The 12,319-nt window shown below is 32.7% G+C and overlaps 1 protein-coding gene across 4 annotated transcripts in view; it reads right to left on the bottom strand.

Moving 5' to 3' along the window:
- LOC114326093 (inactive dipeptidyl peptidase 10) overlaps positions 1 to 12,319 on the bottom strand; it is a 396,495-nt gene that overhangs the window by 210,783 nt on the left and 173,393 nt on the right. For 2 of the 4 annotated variants that reach the window (XM_050662406.1, XM_050662409.1), the window contains exon 2: positions 2,505 to 2,792. In XM_050662406.1, the coding sequence (XP_050518363.1) occupies positions 2,505 to 2,612 (108 nt within the window). In that variant the 5' untranslated portion in view covers positions 2,613 to 2,792. Of the gene's footprint in view, positions 1 to 2,504; positions 2,796 to 12,319 lie in introns of all 4 variants that reach the window. The other 2 variants (XM_050662407.1, XM_050662408.1) reach the window with 2 other exon arrangements.

Here is a 12,319-nt window from a genome sequence, read left to right as displayed (position 1 = left end):
AAGCACTTCAGAGTGGTATGGAACAACACTAAAACCAAAGAAAAATAATGATCTTTCAGATCAAAGTGATGAATTCATATTACCCTATATGGAGCGGAAGTCTAGTCAATGAATACATCAGTATGAAATAAAATAAGAACAAAGTAAGTTATCAATCGAAGTAACACAAAAAAACGACAATATATATCGTTCCTATACCACCAGATTGACAACAGGTGGAATACTTTCTTTGGTTACACCTCCTGAGATTTTCAAAATTTATAAATCAAACAGGATGCCGAGGAAATTAGTGTGAGAGAATTTTAAATAATTCACAACTTATCTGCTCAGCGTGGTAAAAGTTCCAACAAGAAAGATTCCTTAATACTCATACAAAAGAGGAAATGAATTAAAAATGTATAAACATTTTCAATTTCTTTGCTACACGAAAATGGAGCAGCTGCATAATATTCTGGTTAAATCGGAGAGTGCAGGAAGAGTCTATACCGGTTTCGGAGGTCTTTTCCCCCTCATCAGTAGTCCCTCTTCTCTCCGATTTAAAATTCTCTCATCTTAATTTCCTCAGCATCCTGTTTGATTTATAAATTTGGAAAATCTCAGGAGGTTGTAACCAAAGAAAGTATTCCACCTGTTGTCAATATGGTGGTATGGGAACGATATTTATTGTCGTTTTCTGTGCTGCCTAGATTGATAACTTAATTTGTTTATAAGTAATATTAATTTCTCCAACCTTGTTGAAATTGACTTATATGTGCAACCGATTCATCATTGCAATTACTTTCAGCTTTCACTGATGATGGTCTGATGAAAACAAATTTCTGATACGTTTGGATAAATTTTCTTATAACTGAGATGCACCAACTAAATAAAAATATATTTGGTACTCTAATAAACACCCAACAATGCAAATGTTCTAAAAAAGAGGTTAGGAAAAACTGTTTAAAAACTGTGCTGAAATTTTTAGTTAGTTTTATTAAATTTGTTAGTCAATGGTCCGCATTATCTAAGATATAATAAAATTGGCAAAGTGATATAAATTATAAAAACTCTGAAAGGGGGTTAAAAGTTATTAAGCCAACATTCAGTTTGCTCTAGTTGAATTTTGCTGTAACAATGAATATTTACGCCCTCTTATCATATGTCCTGATAACTCAAGTTTTCTTCTATTGACAGTTTATGTTATATCCGCTTCGTTTCTTATCCTTCTTATTACTTTCACATGTGAGATCCTTGGAATACATCACATTCGTAAGATTCTTCTGTAATACCAAAATTCAACACCGGCCAACATATTCAGTTGCACTTGATTTAGTGTCCACGCTTTCCAGCCATACAGAAGAATAGATAACACGTAAAATCGAAGTAATCTTAGACGTGGTTGTAAGCCTATGTCTCGACAACCAAGAAACTTCTGCAGTTTAATTAATGATTCACGTGCTATTTCAATACGTGTCTTAACTTCTCTGGTTTGGTCTACATTTGATGTTATCTATGTTTCTAAGTATTTGTAGTATCCACACTCTCAATTACAATATCTTCGATAATCAATTAGACGTTTGCACCGATTTAGTCATGATCATGAATTTCTCTGGATTCATTAAGACGTTGCATTCGGTTCTGAAAATCATTGTTGTCATCCTTTATCGTTAGTGTATCGTCTGCAAATCGTAAGGTATTCAAAACTTTTTCATTAATAGATATACCTTTTATTGAATCTGAGAGCACTTCTTTAAATACCGCTTCACTATAGACATTGAAAAGTAGTGCCGACAACACGTAACCTTGGTGGACTCCTCACTCTATTCACTGTATTCTGATATCTCGGGTGTTCTGGTTGTCAACTCTTACCTTGGCAGTTTGATTCTAATATAGATTATAACACTGTCATATGCTGCTTTAAAATCGACAAACAGATGCTATAAATACGTCTATGTTTAAATTTTGAATTCTAACGAATACAAAAATATTTAGAAATAAATGATTTGATCATGGATAATCAATTAGACGTTTGCATCATGATCATGCATTTCATTGCATTCATTAAGACGTTGCATTCGGTTCTGAAAATCATTGTTGGCATCCTTTAAAACTTCTCCATTAATAGATATACCTTCTATTGAATATGAGAGCACTTCTTTAATACCGTTTCACTATAGATATTAAAAAGTAGTGCCGACAACACGCAACCTTGGTGTACTTGGTGGTGTATTCACTGTATTTTGATATCTCGGATGTTGTGGTTGTCAACTCTTATCTTGGCAGTTTGATTCCAATATAGATTATAACACTGTCATATGCTGCTTTAAAATCGACAAACAAATGCTGTAAATATGTCTATGTTTAAATTTTTATTTCTAACGAATATAAAAAATCTTTAGAAATAAATGATTTGATCATGTTGACCTAGGATAGGATATTGACCAACACATTTAATAAAATCTGTTGTTAAATCGTGTAGGGTCCATTCGGTTAAATTCGACCCTCTGCTACGGGATGGTACTGACCTCTTCGTCACCTACCTCGGACTTCTTCGTTTTTGGCTCGCCGACTTGCAGCGTATCGTCGGGCGGCAATCGCCACTCATTTCTGTCAGACTGCACATGGGCGTGCATTCCTCTTCCGATGCCCTCGCCAGGGTCTTTTTAGAAGTTGGCTTCTTCTTCTTTTTTATCGTTGTCTCTGGCTGCTGCTGCGACTGAGGCGTTGCTGCAGGCTGCCGCAACCGCACTCCACTCGTTGCAACCTGCGCCGCCACTGTCTTAGGTTGGTGTAAAGGGCACACACCGAAAATTCTGCTGAAACAAAAAAATCCAGGTTAATATTCATTCATAAAAGTACATTCTTTTTATTTAAAATTAACGTGTCTTTATACAGACACTATTTACAATTTTGTTACATTTAATAAATATATACAGAGTTCATAGGTACAAATCATCATCATCATCATCGCATCGACACTGCTAGAGGAGTAATTGCCGCCCTATTCGGGCCCTATCAATTCAATTATTACCTAAATTTCAAAGGAAAATTATCTTTCTGTGTCAGGCCCATTACTTCAGCACCAAATGTGATTACTGCTCTAATTGCTAATCTGCAAATTTTTAGTTCAGTATTCTGAGTAAGCTTCTTATCTTTGAGAAAATTTTTGCATTTGCGGTAGGTTCTGTTTCTTGCAGGATTATTTCATTGATTACTAATTATATTAGTTCCATTAGCTCATAGATACAGTGGCTCATTCTACAAGAGACATGCGACCGGTGTTTTCACAAACCAAGCAGGAAGCAGGTAATCTGGATCTTTGAATAAATGAAGAAAATATTAAAATATATGATAGTGGTAACTAAAAATCGAAGGAGTAATATTAGACAGAACATGTTCACGATTTCGGAGTGGTTTTCTTCTTCCTTCTCATATCTTTCCTTGTATTATCAATCTCAGCAGATGATATCGCTGTCCCCTCATTATGTGCCCCAGATATTGCAACCTATGCTGTTCACCCTGTCAATTGGTTGTTGGTTAACCAAGAGCTGTGTATTTAATAATTGGCGCTGACTGACTACAATAATTCGAATAAATAGCAAATTCTATGTACGCCAACATAAATAATAAAATCTGGGTCAATTTGTAAATGTAAAATCTGGTTTTTAATCATTTAAATGCATAAGTGAAAGGATTAAATGCAATGCTTGGTTATCATTTCAGCATATGTACATAATTCGTTCATGTAAATAAAATAGCTGGTGAACACGAATGGATGAGCTCTCGTTAAATAATAACTCTTAACGAACTCTTGTTATCAACGCGTAATTCATAGCTATGGCATAGCCATTCACGGATAGAACAACAAAAATGCTGGAAACTGTTAGGAAAGAGATCCTGGACGTGAAAAAGGACAGAAACATTAAAATCAGTAACATTTATAAACAATTAAAATCAAACACAAACACTGAAAAAAGGCAAGAAAACCAAATTAAGTTTTCTTGTTGGGTGAAAAATTTAGAAGAATATATGGAATACACAAAGAAATAAGAGACAGAGGCAAAATCAGTAGATTTTGACTCGTGAGTCTCTCACTCACATTCTATAAATTTTTCCTTTTCTCCTCTCATATTCTCTTCATTGCCATTGGTCAATAATCTATTTTATAAATTCCAACGAGTTTATTTTAATTCTGTGATGGAAGTTCTCGAAAATAGTGTCGCTCCTGCTTAATTAGCAATTAAAAAACAAATGAGTCTTCGATATTGTATTGCAAAAGCTCTTCGGGGTTTCATCAATCGATATTCTTAGCATATCTACGTACATTGGTATCATTGAAATTTTTGGTCTTTCACATAGTGTTTGAGGGTTAAAAATGGCCGATTTTGCAATATTTAAAATTTCAATCGCGTAATCACGAAAACTATCACATTTACAGAAAAGTCACTTAAGGTCTTTTCTATTTGGAATGATCCAAAAAACCTAAAACAATTTGTCCGATGCAAAAAAATTAGTTTTAGGAAAAAACAAAAAACAAACGTTTAAAATTTTTTTGACTTTTTGATCTTGACAACATACAAATTTGTTAAGGGGGATATTTTCAAGCAAGATGGTGAAAAAAAAATTGAATCGAAATATTTTTCGCACATATAGTAACTGGAGAAACCTTAGTACAAAATACGAAGATTTAAACTAAAACACTTAAATAAAATATGCTTCCTTACTGAGTTACAGGGTGATTTATCTAAAAATTTAAAAATTATTTTTGCTCAGCATTTTAAAATTATTCCACGTATCATTTTCATGCTTGGAAGAAAGTGCGACTACTATACAACCTACTAAATTACGATAAACAAACGTTTCTAGCTACTACCAGAGGCGTACGATAGGGGATAGTGAATGATTGACCCTTCTCAAATTCTACTTCACTGGTGGAATTACTATTTTAGTGTCATTTTTAGATTCTCCAATACTTTCTACGTAAATAATATACTCCTCATTGGTAACGATAAAGTCATTAGTTTTCGAGATATTTGAAGTTAAATATGAAACGGCACAGTTATTTTGATTAATTTATGATATACAGTGAGCACGTAAAGGTTGGAATAAATTCATTTTCTCGAGAATGGACAATTTTGGAAAAAATCCTGAAACGGGTCGATTTTTATTTTTAAATTACGACTTTTTGGCATATATATTATACTAGTGATGTCACCCATTTGGGCGTGATGACGTCATCGATGATTTTTTTAAATGAGAATAGGGGTCGTGTCATAGCTCATTTGAAAGGTAATTCTATTCTCTATTCAATAATATAAGGAATAACATAATTATTTATACAGGGTGTCCAAAAAGAATTTTTTAATTAAATTTATTGTCATAAAAAGAAGAATCTGTGTAATTTATTTAATTTAAAATACATTTTCCTGCTATCAGAAAACAGGAAAAAATGTTTATTTGACAAATAAATATTGTTTTTTGCAAATTCAATATTAAAGCTGCCACCCATCTGCCTCTTGACAATTTGAGCATTTAATTTAAACGAAAAGCAATGGTTTTTTTCAAATAAACATTTTTTTCTGTTTTCTGAGAGCAGCAAAATCTATTTTGAATTAAATAAATTACGCATATTCTTCTTTTCATGTCAATAAATTTAATTCAAATTTTTTTTCGACACTCTGTATAAATAATTATATTAATGTTTATATTACTGAATAGAGAATTGAATTACCTTTCAAATGAGCTATCACACGACCCCTATTCTCATTTAAAAAAATTGTCGATGACGTCATCACGCCCAAATGGGTGACGTCACAAGTATGATATATATGCCAAAAAGTCGTAATTTAAAAATAAGAGTTGACCTCTTTCGGGATTTTTTTCCAAAATCGTCCGTTCTTGAGAAAATGAATTTATTCCAACCTTTACGTGCTCACTGTATATGATTCATATAATTAAAATTTAAAAATTATGTGTACCCAGTACTTTAAAACTATTTGGCATATCCTTATCATACTTGGCACAAAATGTAGGTACTGTACACCCTACTAAATTAAGATAAATAAACATTTCTAGCTACTACCAGAGGCGTACGACAGGGGATAGTGGCTGGTTGGCCCTTCCCAAATTCTACGCCACTGACGAAATTGCTATTTTAGTGTAATTTTTTGATTTTTCAATACTTTTTATGTAAATAATATACTCCTCATTCGTAACGATAAAATGATTAGTTTTCGAGATATTTGAAATTAAAAATGAAGCGACACAATACGTTAATCAAAATAACCGTGTCGTTTAATTTTTAACTTCAAAGATCTCTAAACCTAATGACTTTATCGTTACAAATGAAGAGTATATTATTTTCATAGAAAGTATTGGAAAATCCAAAAATTGAACTATAATAGCAATTCCGTCAGTGGCGTAGAATTTGGAAAGGGTCAACCATTCACTTTCCCCCGTCGTACGCCTCTGGTAATAGACAGAAACGTTTGTTTAACATAATTTAGTAGTTTATACAGCACCTATAGTTCCTGCCAAGTATGAAAAGGATACGTCGAATATTTTTAAATGCTAAGCAAAAATAGTTTCTAAATTTTTAGATAAAACACCCTGTAACTCAGTAAGGAATCACATTTTATTTAAGTGTTTTAGGTTAAATCTTCGTATTTTGTGCTAAGGTTTCTCCAGTTATGTACTATATGGACAATTATTATTAATGACACACCCTGTATTTACGCATGTTACATATACAATACATGCAACAGTCCGCGTCCGCTTGATTGGCAATTAAAAAACAAAAAAGTTTTCGATACTGTATTGCAAAAAACTCTTAGGGATTTGATCAATCGATGTTCAAAGGATATCTTCTTGCCTTGGCAACATCGAAATTTTCAGTTTTTCACATAGTTTTTGAGGGTTAAAAATGACCGATTTTGCAATTTTTAAATTTTTAATCGTTTATAATGTCAAAAACTATCAACTTTAGAGAAAAGTCACTAAAGACCTTTTCTGTTTGGAATGATCCAAAAAACCTAAAAAAACTTTATGATGACAAAAATAATTTTAGGAAAAAAAAAACAAAAAAAAAAGTTTAAAAAATTTTTGGCCCACATTTGGTAATGGCAACATGCAAATTTGTTAAAAGGGGTCCTTTTTGAGTAAGATTGTGCCAAAAATCCGAATCGGAGTATTTTTCCTAGCGGATGCGCAGTGGCTTTCTGGACTAGTTAGGATGCCAAAACGGAAGACAGAAAAATCCTTGTTCGTTTCATTAAAGAAAACACAATTAAATCCGCTGCTACACCTGGTATCTAAAATTTATCGGTAAGTAGGTGTATATATGGAGCACAAAGAGAGATTTATGTGCAGGTGGATTTAGCCATCAGCCTTCCTCCGGAAGTTTCAAAGTTACGGGAAAGTTTGGTACGACGCCCATAAATACGGCCAACTAGATATTCAAATGGGTTATACGCTAGTCATAAATAAAAGAAGAATGAAAACTAAAAGGACTGTGCGAGGCAATTTAAGTCCTAATGACTTTTGTAGAAAGACAATACCATATTTTAGTTAGGAAAGGGCCTATAGTGTGCCTACAGGGCCGCATTCAGTTTGTTGATGAAAAAAACATATGTTTTTTAAACGCTTTTCTTTACTTCAATAGTTTGCATCAAATCTTTAGACGTTAATTTGACTGACTTTTCTTCAATGCAAATGAATGAAAATTTGCAGACACATGCTTTCGCGGGAAAAATACACGAATGGTCAATAAAAAAAAAGAATGTGTGTGTACTTTGTACGCACGTAAGAAGTTGTTCTTCTATTATATAATTTCAACGAAGTAAATATACTTAACAGGTTATTTGTATTTTATTTAAATATTAAACTAACTTTCTTATCTACCACTTTCAAAATTTTTTTTATTAAAACAACAAAAAATTAAAAAAAATATGAATCGTCCAGGATTGGAACCCGCAACCTTCCAGTCATTGGCCCAACGCTCTACCAACTACGCCACCGAGCTTCTTTAAGTGACATGTAAGTTTCGGATATAATTACACAACACGGTGACAAATAAACATATAAAAATGTTATACGTACATACATAATAATTTATTATCTTACTACAGAGAAAGACAAATCCAAAAATTATAATAAATAATACATTTACTAAAAACACTAATATATTCTTTTAATGACTTATTTGCGCTGATACAAATACATACATACCTATCTTGAAAGATTAGCAACGAACTATTCCTGTCTGTGTGCGAAGGCGCGCAGATTTATGAAATTTTACTGTCAATCGCGCCTAAAGAAGAATAACTTCAAAAAGTTTATGTTTATTAATTGCTTAAATAAAAAAAAGATTTTAATGGAAAATGCTTAAATTCTCTTGTTTTTTACAATGTAGAAACTTGAAACTTTTACGGATTGTAGCTAATGATATGAACTATAGGTACATAATTTCACTTTTTACGTTAATTGTTTACGTTATGCTTCATAAATAAACAATAAAGTTTCAAATTTTTAACGCTCATATATTTGTTTATATATAAATCGACGTTTATTCGTGTCAAATTTCAATACGATACGAAACAAAACTTCAACCAAAACTCGAATTCAAAACATTCTAACAGCTGTCAATACATCTGTGTAATGTGGTTTGCCTAACTCCACTGACAGTATACATAAACATAATCTCTTAACTACAAAATCTAGTTTACCGAATTTTAAATAATAATTCTCACAATGGAGTGTGTTGTTACATCATTTCTAATTTTAACAATCTGTACACCGTAGTCTTTAAATATGACAGGCTAATTTTTCAACTTCCTGTGGAACTGTCATTTCTGTCCTGTCAACGTTCGGAGGTCTACATCCAACTCATTGTCACTTTCACTTGCCACCTGACTTCCACTATGTAATCAAGTCACACTACAGCTCAGATGTTACCTAGGGCATAATGGTAAAATATTTCTAACATCCATGTTTTAATTGGCATCTTTAACCGATGTTTCCTTAACGGACAATGTATATAGGGCTTTGGCCCTCATATTTTTGTAAAATTATATCTTGGTGGTTAGCATGTAAACTTCACGTGAGTATAACCGATAGCTTTTTAACCCTAGTCAAAATTTCAATCGTTGCATTATTTTATCCGGTTATATTAATTTTAGGTAAGCACTGATGATGACTGGTAAACCAGTCGAAAACTAGTTCTGATTGTGGTGTAGCCCTTTTTAGGGATTTTAAATATACCTCTTATAAAGGATTTACTGTTTTTTGTATTACATGGTATACAGCTAACTACAGGAAAACTTTTTCCTTGTGGAATTTTTGGTTATATCTATTCCCAGATATCTAAACCTTGCCTCCTGCTTTATTATTTTCCCATCAATTTCGATTTTACATCGTAGTGGGTATTTAGATGTTGTCATACTTTTGTTTTTTTTCTGATAATATTAAAATATTGTATTTCTTGGCTGTTATATTGAAGATGTGTGTTAATCTTTGGAGATCGTCTTCTGTCTCGGCGATTATTGCGGCGTCGTCTGCATAACATAATATTTGCATTTCTTTATTCCCCAATCTGTAACCATGACCTTTACTTACTGCTTCTATTATTTCGTCCATTATTATATTAAAGAGCAGTGGGCTTAACGAGTCACCTTGTCTGACTCCGCTTTGTACTGGTATAAACTGCGTTAGTTTTCCATTTATCTTTGCCTGTATTCGATTATGAAAATAGATGTTTTCGATGGTTTGTATAATATTGATTGGTATGTTTCTTCTACAGTAAATGTAAATACAGTAAATGTAAGACGTCTTCGAATTGGATGCGATCGAAAGCCTTTGTCAGGTCTATAAAACATAGATATGCTGGTTTATTGTACTCAATAGCTTTTTCTGTGATTTGTCTCAGTACAAATACGGCGTCTACGCAGGATCTTCCGGATCTGAATCCTTGTTGTTCATCTGATAAAGTTGTTGGTTTATTGATTTTGTTGGTTAGGACTTTTGTGGTTAGCGTAAGTGCGGTGTTCAGTAGATTTATACCTCTATCATTGTTGGGGTCTTCTTTGTCTCCTTTCTTGAACATTGGTATCGTTATGCTGTTTCTCCATGGGTCTGGTATCTTGCAGTGCAATATTAGTTTTTGTATAAGTTTTGTCATCTCTAGGGTTATACTTTCTCCTCCGTATTTTAGAAGCTCGTTGATTATTCCGTCTGGTACTGGTGACTTTCTGTTTTTGAGTGAATTTATGGCTATCACTTATTTCCTCTAGTTATATATCTAATTATTCTTACTGTATCTATGATACAAACAATTGTAAAAACAAATGTTTTTAGTGCTTTATTCAAATTTTTATGCAATTACTACGACAGAATACCTGCTAGTGTGTAAGAACCATATATCTTCAAAGAAAATACCGCCGTTTTAGTATTCATAGCCTCGAGCGAGAATAAAGATCAACGTAAACATCGTCGTATGATCCTAATTAAGGATACTTTGACCTCCTGCCCAGGATTTCCCATTAACTGGAGTGGACTCCTGCGGATTCCTGCTTCGGTAAACAACGGCCCAAGACCCGACTTGTAAGCATAAATTGTTTCGGATGCTTATTCTTGACTATCGAGGTAAAAAGGGGACTTTGTGTTAAGGAAATCGGTTGACTCGATGATTTGTGTAGAGACTAGTTTACATACCACAAGCGAATTAAGTTTAATTAAGTTGTCTGATGGTACAAAACTAAGAAAAAATATTGTCCTAAAGCTATTTTTGTGTGGAATATTATGTAATTTACTATTTTATTTGGGAACAAGCTACAATTTTACTTTGAAATTAAGTTTGTTTGACGGTTCCACTTCGGAAATCGTTATCAAAATACAAAATATTAATAAATGAAACCTTAAATTTTGTATTAAAAATGAATAAACATTTTTAATTTCGTTGCAACTCGAAACTGCAGTCGAATTATATTTCTAGTTCAATCAAAGAGTACAGCAAGCATCTCTACCGATTTCGGGGTTTCTTAGCTCCTCATCAGCAGACACATATGCTCTTCTCTCTAACTGAACCAGGATAACACTCCGCGTGTAGTCACGGATTGCAACGAACGAAATGGCACGGAAGTCCTAGCGACAGCTGATAGAAAAAATGTTATGTTTTTAATCTAATAGCACATAAAATGATATTTAAAATACCATTCTGTGTCCTACCAGAATAAAAACAATCGAAAACCTTCTCTGGTTACACCATCTGAGGCTTCTAAAAATACAAATCATACAAATTCTGAGACTCTAGGAAGATGAGGGAATTTTACAATTTATAATTCACATCCCATCTGCTCAGCACGGTAAAATTCCAACGAGAATGGTTCCCTTAGTACTGCAAATAGAGTTAAATACCGGATGTCCACTTATATTTTCCCCCATTTTAACTGCCTATAACTTCTAAACAGCTCAAGATAGAAATATGCGGTTTCGCTGAAATGTTTTATTTTTGTAAAAGTTTTATTTGAATGGATTGAATTTTTTATATCGCTTTTAAATACGAAAAAAAAAAATGGCGAATTTTTGAAAAAAACGTTGTTTTTTTTATTAATGGCTTTGACATAGCCAATTAGCCAGACTATTTGTTTTTTTTTGTATGGTATTACAATAACAATTTTAAGTTAATATCTAAGCCTACTTATTATCTAAATTTGCAGGGTGTTATAATATATTAATGGATACATTTTTCAATTTTCTGTGATATTTTTACAATTTTTAATTTTATTATCTAAACCTATTTAAAATTTAAATTTACAGGGCGTTCCATATTCGTAAAGACATTTTAAGGTCTGCTTATTTTTTGGAAAAAGAATTTCGTTTAAATTGACAGGTAAAGGACAATTTAGATCAATTAACTTTTCATACATCACTTTAATATTTTGTCTGTACTGTCCAAACTCCAATATGAGGTGCTGTAGATCTCCCATTCAACCACAGGCGCAATATGGGTTATCACTGATACCTATGCTGTATTTGACCTCATTCTGTTTATTGTTTTTATAAATAACCTATTTGATTCTTGTTTAAACCATCTCTCATTGGGAATTAGTGGTTGGCAATTTCTAAAATTTATTCCCGTTGTACTTTGGTTATATACACGTTGCCAATTTTGTTTGCAATGGTTTTTACTGATATTATCTATATCGGTTACTGGTAGAAGTATGTTGTTTATGTTTAGTTTGGTTAAAGCTGCAGATTTAGCTAACTTGCCGACTTCTTCATTTCCAAATATTCCAGAATGTCCTCTAACCCAACAAATAATAATTGAACTGCCCGAGGAAGTAAT

This window comes from Diabrotica virgifera, chromosome 9, assembly GCF_917563875.1.
Source record: "Diabrotica virgifera virgifera chromosome 9, PGI_DIABVI_V3a".
In the NCBI taxonomy this organism is placed as follows: domain Eukaryota; kingdom Metazoa; phylum Arthropoda; class Insecta; order Coleoptera; family Chrysomelidae; genus Diabrotica; species Diabrotica virgifera.
The sequence above is the reverse complement of the archived record's forward strand: the minus strand, read 5'-3'. Positions and strand labels throughout refer to the sequence as shown.